We start from the raw sequence: 18,025 nt of genomic DNA on the forward strand, positions 1-18,025 counted from the left end.
AGTTATTAATTACTAATTGCTAATGGCTCAAAACCCATCATCTAATCTCCATGAGTCCCGAGCAATGGTAGCCAAATCTGAAGTGATTTCTTTCTGTGTTTTCAGCAGAATCATATCTTAGCAGTCTGGTAAGAAGGGGTCGTGTCTCATTTAGAATTCCTTGCGTTCCATTGCCCTTGGTATAAACAAAACAAAGAATGTTTTTGACCATCTTGTCCTTTTAAAGATGAAAATAGGATCTAGAAGTTCTAACTTCTGAACTTTTAAAATATTATTATTTTTCCCTTTCACTAAATGTCATGTAACCAGCAAAAGTGATGGCAATGAAGTAAAATAACATATTAAAAAACAGGCCCGTTAAAAGTGAGACAGAACTAATTTTTCTAGCAATTTATATGGAGGTCTGGTAGAAAGTAGTTTGGCTCCAAGTTGGCAGCCATCAGAGCTAGAGTGTAAGCCAGACATTTAAAGATCTAACATTACAAGTGGAAATCACAAGAGAGTTTGATTTATTTAAAACCCAGGAAAGATCAGACAACCAGAGATGAAGAGCCACGTATGTTTTCTATTATTCCTTCCTTCTTAAAATTAAATGTATTATTTCCAATTAATAGCAAGTTGGCTTTTTGTTCTTTTCATATTTCGGTAGTGTCCAAAAATAACAGTAAGTTGTGCTGTCACATACTTTTTTAGCGAACAAAACAACCAACCAAAAGACTGTGGGTGGTTTTAAATAAAAAGCTTATGTCTGATATATATTTAAAGCTACTACAGTAATTAGGTTGTTTTGCACTTGTCTTAAATCATGAGTTAAATGCTTCAACCTTAGCTTTGTAGCTATGGTAAGAACGAGAAGAAGTAGTTCTGATAGCACCTTCCCAATGTTAAAATGTACCTTTTCACACACAGGACTAGGTTACTGTACCCCTGTAGAAAGCAAGACAAGGTGGCAGGAAGGTCTATGTCTTGTGTGGTTTTTCTGTGCTTTACATACAGTGTTACAAAGGGGAAGATCTGGATCCAATCTAGATTAATGTCACCTAAGGTCATTATTACTTTATATCCTCCTCATCACTAGCATATGAGTAATCCCTACTCAGCACTGTTCCAGCTCTGTGTTTCAGCCATGCCAGACTATGCAAGTTTCAAACAACATTGCTTCTAGCCTCCAGTGAGCGTGCTGGCAAACCTCACCCCATCCCGTTCTTGGAGACACCCGATCCAAAGGCTGGTTGCCACGTTTTCATGGGCAAATGCTCCTGGACTGCATCCCTTGCGCTCCTTGGCACCACACAAATCCCTTGGCTTTGCACTGAAATCCTGCCCAGTGTACTTAGACCTTCCTCTTTTTGTATTTCTGGGGCAAAGAAGGAGGGAAAGGACAACTGAGGCAGATGGGGTTTGTGTTGACTTCCGACGGCATGAGTCAAGGACAGACATTGTAACTGCCCCTTGCAGTCAGCAACGTGTGTGGCTGAACCACTCCTCAAATGGCTTGGCAGTTTGTCCATGGAAAATATAAGTCTGAACAGAAGTGGTTACCAAAAGGACTAAAATAGCAAAGTGACTGGTTTTGGATGGCTTTGACTTCTACAGGTGATTAAGAGTTAAAACATTGCTTTGGAGTGCAAAACCCCCAAAGCATAAGCTGCTTCCTCGTTCCCCTATCTGCTTTTCCCCTTAGGTTAACGCCTGGGTACTCAGCAAGGGAGTGGGTTCATGAGCTGCCCCAAGAACGGATGCCGTGGGCTTTAGGAGGGTTTTGGGGCAGTGCAGGAGAGCCTGAACCGTCGGTCCTTTTCCTTACAGAGTTCTGCAAAAGTAATGACTGAGCGGCACCAGCAGGAAGAGAGCCCGAGAAGATGCCTCTGGTGTCGACCAAGAGTTGTTCCGAAGGGCGTCCTTTTACAGCCGGAGGTGGGAAAGAAGGTCAGTAGTTCCCAAACCAACCACAGGTACACTTTTCTTTTTTTTCTCCCATGTTTCTCATTTGGTAAATTTTAGGGCTTTGTATGAGGAAACGAAATACAAGTGCTTAGGAACCAAAATCATGTCAGAGAGAAAATCAAGCATGGTGCAACTGAAATCAGCTCTGGCATCTGTTTTGGTTACGTAAATGAATGCTTTTCTTTAAGCTGTAATTTGACATGAAAATGCCGTGAAGGGAAGCAGTCTTCATTATTCTATATTTTGCTCATCCAAGTGCTCGACTTGGCACAATGACCTGTTTTGTTAGCAGGGCTTTAATTTAAATTTATTATAACAAAACCCTTATGCTCCATGGAAGCCCATCTGCTTCAGGGATGGATCATCGCTTTCTCAATCCAGAAGACCAGACTGATCACTTCAAGGAATGTCCTGTTAGTAGGTACTATGCTGTGTATGGCCCTTTGTGAAGTTTACCGAGTCAAAGGGATGCTACACAACGGGATGGCTATAGAGCTATTTACAACACTCAAAACAGGTACAGCAGACCAGTGGCACTTAGAAGTGATATAAATCTATCACTTGAGAGGCCCCAAATTTACATTTGACAGCAAAGCAAGTTGCCTTGGTAAACAAAGATGCATTAGTCACAGAATGGGTGCCTTACTTTGCTGTAAGTCAAACTTTTGGAAAGGCAAAAGGTACAATATGCAGAAGGCAGGTAACAATAATGAACTTTAATTCATATATTAAAAGAGATGTAGTTTAGAAGTGCAACATCTGTCCTCAAATGAACCTGCATTGATTTTTGTACCTCTCCAAAACGTGAGTTTGCTGACAGAATTTGTGAGCTAGTCTGGGGGATGAGAATGGATTTTGGTTTTCTCCTCATTTTACATCCTGAAGATCCAAACTTCCCCAATGAGAGAATGATTCTGCCAGTTATTCTTAAAGCTTCAGAGTGAACTTAAGTATCCTGAACTCTCTTTGTTGCAATTGGATCAGTCTCACAGAATCTGAAGAGGAGGATGCTGTGAAGACTGCCCTACTGAAATTGTATCATACCTTGAGTGCAACAAAACAGCTTTGGTTTGGAGTAAATCATTACCCATAGAGAGCTGCAGAAAGCAACCATGCAGGTCGAACCCCATAAAAATAATGAGATGATAAAGCCTGGGGTGAAAACCTAGTCCAGGACTTATTTAGTCACCAACTTGGCCTGTTTTGCCAAAATATGTACTTTTAAATTGTCATATTTAAATCTGTGCCGTGCTTTGTGTGGGTGTGAATTGAAATGATCTGTGACTCTGAAAACCACCGTTCTGTGAGTCCTGGCTTCCTGATTTCCCATAGCGGTTGATGGGGAGATGACTATCCTGCTACAACGGCCAGTACGTACCCACTATGCATATAACTCACTTCCCATCTTTAAGGAATAAAGACCAAACCTCACAGGGATTTACTACTAGGGATTATTTTGGCAACAGCTGATGAATGCATATTTGAAGTTTCATTTCTCAAAAGTCCTGTGTCTTATGATTTGGCCCCCACCTAGTTACAACTGTGAAAGCTGGCTGAGAGAAGGCTGCAATCACAACGAGTTAGAGTTTTCTGAGATGTGATGGAACGAGCGTTGGAAGTGACCGTGTGTGGGTGTTGAGCAGCCGGGAGTACATGGAATGCTGTTTAGACAGGTCCAGGATGCTAGAGCATTTTCCTCATGTGAAGTGGCTCATTATCTGGAAAAAACATTATTTTACTGGCTGGAAGTCAAAGAAGGGGCCTCTTCATAGGCAGAGGAAACAACATGCCTGGAGAAGACTGCAAGCTTATTTATGCTACCTGCAAAGATCAGTCTTTCAGGGGGATTAACTATGTGGTATCCGTGTGGACTGATTCCAACCTTTACAATGCCCTTCACGTGCTCTTCTCCTTTTACATGCAGTCATTCTTTGTTAAAGTGTTAAAGTTGTCTTGACTTGATTGGTTACAGTTGCCCTCTCATCTGGGTCAAAAGAGATAGGAGAGGGATGTCTTCTCCTCTTCTACTGCCTTTTCTAGCATCTCTGTTCTTTAAGAGGTGCCCAAAAGCACTGAAACCTCCCAGCCCTAAGGTTCAGCTATCTGTTGCCTGGAATGCCTCCTTTTGTGGAGGAGGGATGAAGCAGTTTTGTGAGGTCAGGTTCTCTTTATTCAAAGCAGCTCCTGCTGCCCCGCAAAAAAAGCTGAAGAATTATTAGAAAGGAGATCTAAACTGTGATGAAAATCCCGCCTTTCTTGTCTTCTACTATTAAATTGAGTATTCTGCCACTGCACGTGAGAGCCACAGCTTAGCATCTCCCTCTCAATTCTAGTCTGCCTTGAAGTAGCTGAATTACTTTGCTTACGGGTTTCTTAACGAAGTTATGTCATCTTACAGATAAAACCCAGCAGTCTCGGATGAGTTGTTACTAGTGAAAGTATCAAACAGTTTTTCCCTTTTAGTACTTTGTCCACATCATTGTAATAAACCAGTATGATATCTGAATGTATATTATCAGATTCGTGGGCCTGATTTGACAGAACTTCATAGATGCACACCATGTTGCCCAAACATACTCAAAGAAGCTCCAAAATTTACCTCTGCAAGGAATTTCCTCAGTGGAAGAACTATAGGACATGTATAGAGCATCCACCCCGACTCTGTTTGACAAGAGTTATGAGACAGTAGAGAGAGTTTGGACTTCGTCTTGTTTGCCTGAGCTGAGGGAGATTATTTTGCTTGGCATGGTGGTAAGCAGCTCACCAAGTTTAACAGCAGATGCAAACCCCTTGCACATGGCTCCTACCTGAGCATCGCTCACATCTCTGGAGATTATGCTGCTCAAAATCCTGATCAAAGCAGCAGTTTCCAGCTGTGCTACGTTTAAGTGACTCTTGTAGGGATGTGCCTGCACGTCCATGGGTGTGTGTGTCTGCAAACACATTTAAAGTCTTCCTACTGAGCATATGGGATCACCCCACTCAACGTTTGGTCAAAAAAACCCCACAAGTATCCATTCTCTGAGCTTTTCCTTCAGGAAATGGAGGGTATTGGTATTAAACCAGTCCTTTAAGTTCCAAGAAGTAATTAAGGGGTGCCATGTGTGTCTTCATTCTTACCTCATATTTTAATTAATTAATGGTTTCATTATGGTACAGTAAGTAAGAGGAAGCTTCACTGAAGCCTTTGGGCTTAAGCAGCCACTTCTATTCAGGATAAATTAAAGCAGCAGATAAGCTCTTTATCAAATTAGGAAGTAAAACCAGCAGAGTCTGCTTCAAAACACAGACAAAATGCAAGAAGAAAACTAGATAATCAACAAGAAATAGAACAAAACCAAAACCAGGCATTAAAACACAGCTGGGAACTTTGTAAAAGGAATAAAGGAAGCCTTTCACTTCAAACCTGTATGCCGAGGAATGATTTATGGAATGAGATCACCTTTTTATTGGAGCAGCATCACAAATCTAGAGATGAGCAAGGACCAGAAAATGGGAAAAACCAAAACATATTTGGGCAGTTTGGAAACTGTCACCAGCTGCAAAGGACAAGTTAAGTAAAAGCATCAAAAAAACCAAGTGAAAACAGACATTTGGATTTGAAATACAGTTCTGGAAAACAGGGTAGGGCCAAACACTGCCCATGTTTTTAGCTTCTCCCCCTAAAGAAAGAAGGGCTCTGTGATCGCGCTGTCCATCCATCAGTCTGTCAGCCTACCTTCGTAATTTGAACCTGCTGCCCAACTTCAAGGAGATCTGACAGAAGGGTCAAGTCAAAATATGCATAGCTCAGCCACATGTGCTGCCTCTTTCTTTGCCAACAGACAGCAGAACTGAACAGAGAAAGGCAAAATGGGGGACAGAAGGGGTGTAGGACCTTATGCAGGATGTAGAGATGAACGCACGTGGTCAAACTTACGCTGCTTCGGTCATGGTCAATGCTGTGTGTCGAAGAAAGGATGCAGTCAGAGGCAAGTGTGTTACAACACCCTTCCTTTCCCCCCAGATCACATTGTCCTAGCTCAAACGTACTATCCGAGAGGCAGAAAAAGCACTTTGTGCAATCTTCTTGGTTTGCTTTAGCATCTCTGTCAAGAATAACGAGGACTTTGAAAAAAAATCATTTGGCAACAGACCAACTCACAACTGGGATTTGGACCTCTGTGAAGGGAGGCCAAAGATTTTTTCTAAGGGTTTGAGGACTTCACGTTATTTCCTTGTAGTTTTATCCAACAGAAGAGGAAGCACCTGGTAATGTGGAAGACCAGAGCTGATCTCCATAAGCCACGTAGTTTTGTGTGCCAAGAACATATGTTGAAAAAAGAGACTTGCATTTGTTCTTGACGTTTGTTTTGCATCATTAAAAAAATTTAAGGCTGGTATTTGGAAAAAGAAACATCAATAATACAAAAATTAATGGAAGCACATTGTTAGTTATTGGGGAAAAAGCCATAAAAGGGGTTTCTGTGATTGTAAGGCAGGCCAGGAAGGAGCGTCCTCAATGCCTAAGATCCGCTGTAGGAAGGTTAGGATGCAGTGGAAGTGGAATAAAGTCTGGAGGTAAAAAGGTTAGTTTCCAGATTTTTTTGTTTGTTTCTTGACAGTTCAGTGCTCAAGTTTCTGTTAATACAATATAACTTGTGTACAACACGGTGGCCATAGGCTAAAATACATTCACTATAAATATGAGAGAGAGCAAATTATGTTTGACTTACATGATAAGAAGTAATCTATTAACTAGTTATTATTTGCTTTGAAACGTAGCTTGGCTACCGAATGAAATGGTGTCAGAGGAAGTACTGTAGAAACAAGATGTGTAAAACTTCCCTTTAAAGATGTAGTTTGTAGATACCCTTTGGCTGAAGAGGGTGACTTCCTGACAGCTCATATGCAGAGAATGAATGATACCGTCCACTGTGGCAGGAATCACTGCGAAAGCTGCATGCTGTGCTGGGGTTTAGGGAAAGAAAAATGGGGAGCAGTTGAAATCTTTTCTAGATCTTTTAAATAAATACATAAATAAATATATATTATGTATCTTTTATATAGTCTTTATAGAAAATGTTTCCTATCACTTCTCACTTTGGAGCTTGAACAAGAGATAAGGGAAACCTTTTTAGTGAATCCTGCCAAAAGCACCATCCTGCCTTGATTTTATACAAATTTTACAGTTTCAAAGAGCCGACCTTTGCAAATGAAAAACTGAGGTGTCAGCTAAGATACATGTACTGTACAACACAGGCAAGTCCCTACCCCTGGCAGTGTTCAAGGCCAGGTTGGACAGGACTTGGAGCACCCTGCTCTAGTGGAAGGTGTCCCTGCCCATGGCAGGGGTTTGGAACTGGATGAGCTTTAAGGTCCCTTCCAACACAAACCATGCTACTCTATGGTAAAGACAACTAGTCTTGTTTCATTGTCCTACAATGAAGAGGAGCAGGGACTGCAAGTGCAAAGGCACTCTGGGAACTGCAGATTGGGCTGGGGTAATGAAGCAGTAGGCAGCAGGATCTCAATGCTGATGTTCATCTGAGAAGGTATCAGGAAAATGGGATTTAGAGATGGTTGCCCTTGTTCCTGGGGAAGTAGCTTTAGAAAATGACATCAAGTCTTCTTTGCAGCAAAGCAGACAGAAATTAATCAGAACCAAGTATTCCTCTAACATTACAGGAGACTCGAGTGCCCACTGAAGCAGGAGGATGTAAAATACCCATTTGTTGTGAAAGTTCTCTGACATGACTACTAAAAATGTATTTATTTGTAATCACGGGACTGTGTTTTGTTCTGGGCAGCTGCCACAAGCCATGCGCCTGCCCGAAGCGAGGCAATGAAACCAGAGCCCGCTGCCGAACTCCTCACACAGAACACCCCTCAGAGCCAGCACTCGCTCCTCATGAGGAACGGTGGAAAGAGCCGTTTGCGAGACAGTTACCGAAGGGCAGGGAGAGAGGCGGCCTGAAGGCTCAGCCGCCGGGGAGCGGGTCGGCGTTCCAGAGCCGTGCCCGCTTCCCGCCTCGCTCCCCACAGCGCCTTCACCGCCGCCTTCCCCTCGGGGGCGCCTTGGCCGCCATTTGCGCACCCCGCGGGGAAGCCGATGGAGCCGTTTGGGCTCTCTGGCCGGCGCCTCCCGAGCCCGCCCGCCATCACCACTCGCCCCACAAGCGGCAATGGACGGCAGGCGCCAACCCGCCCGTCCTGAGGTGAATGGGGGCGCTCTCACCGGGCCGAGCTCCCGCCCCCCCGCCGCGATTGGTGTTCCCCGCGGCAGCTGGCGTGCCATTCGCCTTTGGGAACGCCAATCATCCGATACGCCATGTCCGGTCGCCTGGCCCGCCTCGCCCAATGGGAGGCAGGCGGTGGGCGGGACGCCTCATCCTCACCGAGGCAACAGGCGGGCGGGCGGTTCCGGGTGTGCGCGGGGCTGGCGGCGGCGGAGGGTGAGTGCTTCGCGCCTGGTTCCGCCCTGCCCCGCCTTACCCCACCGATCCCGCCTCTCCCCGGCCCGTCCTCTCCTACCTCCCCGCGCTCGCGAATCGCTTCTCCGCCGCTCCCGGGGCTCCGCGGGCGGCTGAGGGGCGTAACGGCCGCGCCGCGAGGCGGCCGCGCGGGCTCCCCGGGTGACGTCACCCCCGCCGCTGCGGCCCCACCTCTAGGGGGGCTGATGGAGGGGGGGGGGGGTCCCCCTTGGCGGTTGCCATGGAGACACCGGGGGTCGCGGGGCCCGGGGCAGCTCCCGGGTGGCGGTAACGGGGCGGGGGGGACCGGGCCGCGGTCCTCTCCTTCCTTCCCGCCACCCGGCCCGGCCTGGCCCGAGGGGCTTCCGGGGGGGTGGCAGCGGCCGCGGCCGGTCCCGCATAGGGTGTTTTCCGAATAAAAGTTTCTTCTCCTGTTTCGTTCTGTGGCTGCTGGTTGTCCGTTCCCTCGCCAGCGTCGCGGTTGCTGTTGTTCCATGTCGGTTGTCGAAGCGTGCCGCGGCTGCTCGGTCGTGGGGTCAAGCGCGTCTCTCTCGCCCTGTTGCTCTTCGTTCTACCGCTCTCAAGCTTCCTACTGTAAACCCTAAAAGCTCTTAGAAGAAACTGCCACATTGCCAGTATTGAGACGGACACACGGGTGTGTACGTCTCTCTCTTCATCCCTCCGCTGAGTTTGTAAGTGTTTGCTCTGTAGGGCTGTTTTCTGTGCAGTGAGTGTTAGATAGAGCTTTAAATCGGGGGGGAATGGCGGATTAGCTGTAGCGCCTATGACAAGTGCCCTGTGAAAGCCTAAGCAACTCTTTATACCTTAGCTGTGACACATCTGCTTTCTTGGTTCATGACTTTTTATTATGATTTATGACGTTTCACAAGGGCATGTAGTGGTAGGATAAGGGGGAATGGCCTTAAACTAAAAAAGGATGGATTTAGATTAGATATTGGTAAGAAATTCTTCACTATGAGGGTGCTGAGGCGCTGCCACAGGGTGCCCAGAGGAGCTGTGGCTGCCCCATCCCTGGCAGTGTTCAAGGCCAGGTTGGACACAGGGGCTTGGAGCACCCTGCTCTAGTGGAAGGTGTCCCTGCCCGTGGCAGGGGATTGGAACTGGATGAGCTTTAAGGTCCCTTCCAACCCAAACCATTCTATGATTCTATCTTCATCAGGAGTCAAAGTAGAGTATATTCTCCACTGTTCCTGTGGCTGCACAGATATAGAATAGTGAACTATGTAGCATGAAGGGATGAGATCAGGAGTGATGAATGTATGACAGCCAGGAAGGAGAACAGCTGAATTCTAGAAGATACAAAGGGACAGGTTGGGTCCCGCAGGTTTGTGAATGAAATTTGAAAGGAATTGAAGAATGGTTTGAGATGGAAGGGGTTTGACGAAATTGAGTTGATGTGAAGTAAGTGTTATGAAAATTATTGAGGTGGGTTTGACTGTGCATTTTCTGGTAAAAATAAACACATGCTCAGACCCAAGTGTATGCAAAGGCCTAATTATGGTTTTCAGTCAGGAGTTATGCTGCTATTTAGTCTTTGTGGCATCTGTATTTTCATTTTCAAAACTGATTTAACTACCGTCATTATTACTTTCCCTACCACCACACTGTTTCTTCCATTCTGCAAGAATATAGGTTGCTTGCTTGTTCCTCTGTCCATTTACTTAAGTTTTTGTCATGCCCTTGTTGCTGTAATGACATACTGCGTGGTGTAATGTGATGTAGCAAAGTGGAGTCTGTAGAAAACTGACTCTGTTTCAGCTTATTGCCTGTGTTACAGGCTACTGGAGCTTTCTTCATTATTACTAGCAGAAAGGAAATAAATGCAGTGATTAGGACTTAAATTTTAGCTCTGAAGTTTATACAGGAGACCATTACCATTGGATGTAGTCCATAAATGCTTTTTCTGTCTGTATAGTCTATGTATTGTAGTGGTCTCTCATTTTGTATCAATATACATAGTTATAATTACAACAGTAAGTTCATATTTAATTTTGAAATATAAATTTATAAATATATGAAGATACCTATGTATGTTTAGCATCTGAGAAAAAAATGAATGAAAATAAATAACTTCCTAGAAAGCTGTGCTAAGTTTTCATTATTGAAAGGATGGTTGTGGTAACCCAGGAAGTTTGTTCTGTGCCAGTACTGAAGCTTGCTAAACATAATTTGCATTGTTTTGGTTGTTTGAATGAAGTGGTATTTAATTACTGGAGTAAGCCATAGAGTGTTTGCAAAATCTGTGGTTTAAATCCTGTATATTAAACATCTCTTTTTTCACTTGTGTTCCCTTTCTATTCTTCTTAGGTTACAAGTAGACCCTTTCGAGGTGGTAGGAGTGATAGACATCAGATTGGAATATCTTAATGTGTTATAAAGGGTTTCTCCATGCATGCATTAACTACATGCTTTTTCACTTCCTGGAGTGATTCAACACGTAGAATGTCTCTGTTTTTAATTTTACGTGCTGAACTAGAGAAATGGTATTGTGTTAGGATTAACCCGTATTAGGCTGTGGATAAGAGGAGCAGTAAATACAGTGAGTTTGTTTTCTGACTCGTGAAAAATAACATAAGTCTGTGATTGAAGTTGGGAGCTTTTTTGTATACTGGAAAATTACTGAGAGTTTTTCCAACAACTTTCTATAAACATTAAATTCTATAAACATCTGAAGGGTTAAGATCAAAACCAAATAAGGTTACTAATTTATTTGAGATTGACTTGAGCATATCGTGGTTCGTGAATAATCATGGTAGTTATCCTTACACTTATCTTGCAAACTTCCTGTTGCTGTTTTAGGCTTATTTGGCATTTGTTTTTAGAGATACTTTGCCATTTAAAAAAAAATGATTTTCCCTTCCTTTTGCCTCCCACTGAATAATAAGGGTAAGGGATGAAAAAGTATGTAAGAGTGGGAGTTCATTAGAGGATCTTAAACAGCTATTTCCTGCAAAAGAAAGAGAAAGGTATGGCATTTGTGTTACTCACATGATACAATTCTCTGGAGCACATGTTTGTAACTTTTTGTATCACTACTGAATTTCTGTTAATGCACGGATTCTACATCCCCCACATAAAACATAGACACGAAATCACTCAGGCAGATGCCAGTGTATGATTTGAGGGTGGGAAATTCTTCTGTGCAACCATATAAACTGTCTTTCAGCTTTGCCAGCGTTGTTACAAGTGTTGCTGAGGACTTTACAAGCAAGCAGGGAATGACACTTTTAAGGAGTAAAGATTCTGGCTGTGGAGCATGGTCACATTAAAAGCTAATTAAGCATGATGAGTGGAGAAATAAGTTGTACTGTTGAATAAAAGGAGACCATAGAAAGCAGCCTTCTCTCAGTCATGGGCAAGCCTTTTACCAACAATTCCCTCCAATGTCTAGGAAGATTATTAGATTATTATTAGAAAGGTTATTATCAAGGTAAGTCATAAAGAAAAGGCTGATTTCAACTTGCAACATGGACTTTGATTACTTTAAGTCTCATTAATGCTCTCAGCTAGGGAAGAGGCAGAACTTAGAAGCCCTTCTTTGAAGAGGCATAATCTTCTTGTTCCAAACCTCTCTTCCTGAAGTTCTTTCTGAAGTTATTTGTATGAAATGAATCTCTTGAAATCAGTATCTAATGTATGCATGTGGTTTGGTTTTAGGATGATTCCTCTCCAGAGTTTATTTCTGAATGGAAGGGTGCTCTTTTCCAGTAGAAGATGGTGATCCTAACGTATGATCATGGAGAAGGGGATAAGTTCAGTAGAAGTGTTACCTTCCGAATCGTCTCAGGTTACAGCTGTAAAAGTGGTGGTCAAAGAGCCCGAAACAAAGCAAACCCAAAGAGGGAAACGAGTGGGATTTGTGCTTGTCCATGCAGGTAAGATGCAGAAGCGTAACAGCTGGAATATAAATAGTGCATATAGAAACTAAATATCAAAATTTTATATGGATTTTGGACTGCTAGTATGTTAATGAAATGACATTAACTTTGGGTGTAAATCTGGGAGCGGAGAGTTTGATGGGAAGTTGCAGTGGCTGGAGGATGTTGGAAACCGTTAATACAAATGTAAGTTTTGGGATGATGTCAATGGTATTTTGTTTTTCTCTTTGACAAAGAAACCCCATAAATTTAAATGGTAATAAAATGTCTAATTCTGCAGCTAAGCAGCTGCAGAATTTGTTGTAGGTTTCCCAAGCACATAAGCTTGGGAAACCTACAAAATGTGAAAGGTCTTTCAGTCTATTTCTTTACCCTACAGAAGGGTAAATGAAACACAGCTGTTTCACTACCGAGAGTTTCTTGTCTAACTTGTCTGTAAGGACAGTCTAGTCAAGTCTTCCTGAAAGCTCTTTAGGCTGTTTGTAGTAGAACCTCACTTTTTTTTACCCTTTTGAAAAGTTTCCTCCAGCTCTTAACTTTTTTTATCTCATCCGTATTGAAGTGAATTATGGTGTATTCTTTCCACGTGTAATGAAAAGATCATCTACTCAGATGTGATTCTCAAATAATGTGTTATGTGTGTCTTACTCATATATTCTTTTCTAGTAGGTTCTTTGTTAAATACTATTAATCTTGAAAATATAAAATCATAGAATGGTTTGGGTTGGAAAGGACATTAAAATCTTAAGATCATCTAGTTCCAACCCCCTGCCATGGGCAGGGACACCTCACCCTAGACCATGTCACCCAAGGCTCTGTCCAGCCTGGCTTTGAACACTGCCAGTGATGAAGCATTCACAACTTCTTTGGGCAGCCTGTTCCAGTGCCTCCCCACCCTCACAGTAAAGAACTTCCTCCTTATATCTAACCTGAACTTCCCCTGTTTAAGTTTGAATCCACCACCCCTTGTCCTATCGCTACAGTCCCTGGTGAAGAGTCCCTCTCCAGCATCCTTGTAGGCCTCCAAGAATGAGCAAAACTGGAATCTCTTGGACAGTGCTTATAGGAGATTGTATGATGCTGAGTTTTATACCTTCATGCTTCTGCATATATGCTCTGTATCCTGTATTTTACTAAGTGTGTTTGAATCAATGCTGGAATGCAAGAAATTGTCAGCCATTGATACAAAAAGGAAATGCCAGTGTAACCTGGAATCAGGATGTCTGTATCTGCCTATATCTTAAATCTTTATGCGCACTATAGGCTTTTGATAGGTAGCGTAATCTCTTTTCCTTTTGCCTTAATTGTAGGTGCAGGTTATCATTCCGAATCCAAAGCTAAGGAATACAAGCATGTGTGCAAAAGAGCCTGTCAGAAGGTATGTCTTACCACCTCCACAGTCCTGTAGCAGGTATACAAGAAATGTATTTGGTAGCACTGTCCCTTCAGTATGAATGGGCGTATCTGGGTTTAACTACACAGGATGTATGCGTTTCTAGAGGGAAGATGGAGCCGTTACCATGATACCAAGTCAATAGAGTGCATGGCCAGGAGGTGCAGCAGCGTTCTTATCAGTGGTGCAAACAGCAGACACCAAAGGAACAGTGGGAGAGCAGGAGAGGGAACAGTGGTACCTGCATGGAGTATTCCTACAGCTTCCTGCACTGTTCCAGAGGCTCTGGGATTTCTGGAGTTAAATATGGTGTCTAGATTTTTCTTGTATCAATGTCCTCTCTTTTTGGAATGTATTTAAACTCTAGCATCCAGATTGCTCTGTGAATGCAGAGAGTTCTATAATTTGTTTCTTCTTGATAGCTCTTAACTTCATAATAGGAGGGGAGGTAGAAACAGGAAAAACAAAACAAAAAATCAAAACTCTGGAAAGGGAGTAATGGCAAGACTTGAATTTCCATCAAAATTAGTTTTTTTTAATCTCCCCTAAGACCTTAGCTTTGGAACTGGCAAGTCCTATCTGCTGTGTTGAATGAGAAGCTGGAAGACCTGCCTCTAAAATTTCTGCTGCCTTTTGCTTTCTCCAGGGAGGAGTTGGGGAGCTTGGCAGGCTTTTTAGAAGAGTTTCAGAGTTGGCCTCTGATAATTATCACTTCATTTTACAATTCTCTTGCTCAATCCTAATACCAATCTAATTTTGTAATGAGAAGCCTCAAAAATCACCCAAACTTAACACCGTCTTCATTAAAATTATGTATTAACCCTGGTAATATTGATTTTCCAGCTAATTATGTGTGAAAAAAAAGTTGTTTGCTGTTGACTTTAAGTCTAATTTGAGATTCCATTTGGTTCTTTAAGCTTGGTATCCAACATAAATAACTTGTCTGAAGAACGAACGGTTGCATTTTGTCCTGCAGCTGAAGTTGCAGACATAGTTGTTTTCTGGGGTTCCCTGACAAAGCTTGACTGTAAAGTCTTGTCCAATATGGATCTAAAAAACAGTATTAGGCTCCAGAAGTTCATTTTTGTATGTGTATATCATTTGAAGATCTTACATTTCAAACTAATTGGTGAAGGTTTTGTTTTGTACAGGACTAGGAAAATGTAGAGCTTAGTCATATAATATTAGAATTTCCTGATCATCAACTAATACTTCTGTTTTTACAGGCAATTGAAAAGCTACAGGCTGGTGCTCTTGCAACAGATGCGGTGACTGCAGCACTTATAGAATTGGAGGTATGAATTACTGACTAGGAGTAAATATGTCTCTTGGATTGCCAGATTTTTCTGTAGGAAGATATTAATTCAAGTGGGAAGTCTACTGAGATTTCCATTTTTGTCCTACACTAATTTTATCTTTTACTTTTCCACTGTATTTTGGAGTAAATGTATTTACTAGTTGGTGCCATTTGGTTGTCATCTTAGGAATGCCTTATCAGATTGTCTTTAACCTTCAAGAATAAATAATTATTAAGGACTTACTGAACACTTTGTGGGGAACTTTATTTCTGAATTACCAAGCTCAGGCAGACTGTACTGGCTCTGCTTCTTAGATAGGAAAGAAAATCGTGTTACTGGTAGTATATGTTGACTAGAAATTAGAAGTCCTTATTCTTTTTGTTTGCATTAATATCTCACTGAGTTATGTTTCATATCTTGAAATTATGATGCAAGGATTTTAGATGTAATTAGTCTTTAGTAGTTCTATTAATACTCATGTAGTAATTAGAGTGAGGCAACTGCCTCTGAGGATGCTTTCTTGGGTTGTGTTATTCATAATTTTTTCAGTTCTTCAGGATAATTCTACAAAAGCGGTTGTATAAATGTAATGCTGCTTTGTCTCTCCATCCAGTTAAAGGACTCTGTGAAAATCAAGTGAGAGTTTTAAGTTCTCATTTATACCACGACATACTTCTGCTATAAGCTTAAATTAATACAATTCCCAAATGCTTTTTTTCTTACATTTTTTACTTTCTGTCTGTATGATCTCTGATAGGATTAGAGACTAGAAGCAGGCTGATCAGAGAAATGTGGCTTCAGTGTAATATAATGGGGTGGGGTTTTTTCTGATTTTTATGATAAATATGTATAGAAGGATAAATACTGCTTTTATTTCAAAATGGTACTTGTTATTTAAGATAAAGTCTTGATAATAATAAAGAGATGGGCAGCTGTTTGTGAGGTTTCTGGAAACCTGTCTTTGGAGTGGTGAGGTTTTTATAGCATCTAACTTTAGTGAAGGGTCCCTAAGAAATAATGTAGAAAAGAGTAAAACTAAAAGAATTTTTGGGATATAAATGAGGCAGTTTGGTTATTGTGCCAGCTCCACTAATCTCTCATGGCAGTAATGGTTGAAACAGGTATTCCTCTTTCCTCTAAGGAGTAATTGCTTCTTCCTCTCCAACTTTATTAGGAAAGAAGGAAGGCAATGTAAGTGTTGTGCTGTAAAAATAATATCCTGGGTTTGGAATTTATGGTAGTATTCTGAGAGGATTAGCAGTGGATTTGCTTACACATAAGTTGGGAAAGTGTAAATTAACATACTTGATAGGGTTAGCGTAAGGCAGGCAGTATGTACTTTAATATGTGTTAGACATGCTGACTAGGAGCCAAGACTTCAGTCATACTTTTAACTTGGCAAGCTTCTTGGCTTTAAACAGTAGTTTTGGTCTCCACTGAGCTGTTCAAATATGCTTTCATGTGTTATCTTAAACATTAGAATATAGGTAGGTGAAAACAAAAGATCTCTCTCTGATAGAATTATTTATAATGCACTTCCAGAAGCTAACTGAGGCTGCTGTTACTCCACAAGATTGTTTTGTGTGTCGGTTCCCTCCTCAGTTGGGATTTTTTTTTACTGAGCTACACAGAAGAAAACATATTTTAAGAAGCTGAACTTAACAGTTGCATATCTCTTTGCAGCAGCATCTGGGGTAAATATTTGATCTGTTTCTGTTGTCCCCGAGAGACTCTTCTTCTTAAAGTTTAGTAGATTTAAATACTCTTAAGTGGCTTCTGTGTAAGAAGTTATGGCTGTAAGATGAAATTAAAACTTTTTAATGAAATTACTCCCGTCAGAAGCCCTTTTTTATCTCATCTGTCTTGCTGCTATTCTGGAGATGTCTGCCATCATAACACTTTTTGGTTTAATAGTTGTCTTGGGTAGTATTTTTATGTGTACTGTTGCACGAAACCTATTTTTTTTTTCCACACTATTCCTGTTTTTTAAGATTAAATATTAATTTGTTCAGGTTGTACTGTCATTAGTGTAACTAATGGGTAATTTCATTTATCCTTTAAGTGATTTATATAACCTCTTAATTGTGGGTTGTTCTCTCTGTTAATGGGATAAAGAGTATTTGGTTTGGGATTTGGGCTTCTTTTAAATTAAGGTACGTAACTATGCAGTTACATTGAAAAAAATTCATAAATACACTCAAAATGGAAAATGGTGTGGATTGCAGTGGCAGATTTTTGCATCTGATATGAGAAATTCCAAAATCCAAATTCAGATTTCAAGATGTTGAAAGGTTCGTATCTACTCGTATCTCCTTCTGAACACCACCTCCAGACATTTCTGGAGCTGCATCTTGTGTTTTAATTCTGCTGTTTTTCCTACTGCTCTATGGAAAACAGAAACTGTACGTGGCAAGTCAGCAAAGCAAACAGAATAGTTTTTCTCATCAATTACAGTATTTAATGGGTAAAAATGTAAGTTTGTATGATGTCTGTCTCTCTAATGAGCTGACGCTTACTTCTGTTTATGCAGGAAGAAAACCCGACTTTGTAAAGTACTTCAGTATTTTGAATTGGCAAATATATAGTGAAAATCTGTATGAAAACAATGTCTTCACATATCATTAATACAGATTAAGATACAGAACAACAAAAGCTTGTGTGACATGTGATAACAGATTCTATTGTTTGTGTTACTGTTACAAGAAGTTACAAACAGAAGTTACTGTTTGGAACTTCTTGATATTTTTGGTTGCTGTAGAACACATTGTGGCAAGTTTGTCTCAAATATTTAATCACCTTTAGAATTCTCTAGGAGTTCTAATGCTCTATTCCAAAAAATCTGTAGCCTTTGCAAGGCACAAGTATTTTTTCATCGAAGTGTCACAAAAGATTACTTTTTTTTCCTCAGTTCCACTCAATTACACAACTCCTATTACACAGTATTTCAGCTAATCCAAGAGGCATCACTTCAAAGGCTTGTTGAGGCGCAAGACTTGCTCTTGATCTTTTATGAGCAAGCTGACAGTTTGCTTGTGG

The 18,025-nt window shown here is 41.5% G+C and overlaps 1 protein-coding gene across 5 annotated transcripts in view; it reads left to right on the forward strand.

The window, feature by feature from the left end:
- Positions 1–8,309: 8,309 nt before the first annotated feature.
- The window catches only part of TASP1 (taspase 1), an 85,659-nt gene continuing 75,943 nt past the window's right edge, over positions 8,310–18,025 (forward strand). For all 5 annotated transcript variants that reach the window (XM_030489110.1, XM_030489109.1, XM_030489107.1 and 2 more), the window contains exons 1-4: positions 8,310–8,381; positions 12,078–12,295; positions 13,609–13,676; positions 14,918–14,986. In XM_030489110.1, the coding sequence (XP_030344970.1) occupies positions 12,151–12,295; positions 13,609–13,676; positions 14,918–14,986 (282 nt within the window). In that variant the 5' untranslated portion in view covers positions 8,310–8,381; positions 12,078–12,150. The remainder of the gene's footprint in view (positions 8,382–12,077; positions 12,296–13,608; positions 13,677–14,917; positions 14,987–18,025) is intronic.

The sequence above is a fragment of the Strigops habroptila genome, chromosome 6, assembly GCF_004027225.2.
Source record: "Strigops habroptila isolate Jane chromosome 6, bStrHab1.2.pri, whole genome shotgun sequence".
Lineage (NCBI taxonomy): Eukaryota > Metazoa > Chordata > Aves > Psittaciformes > Psittacidae > Strigops > Strigops habroptila.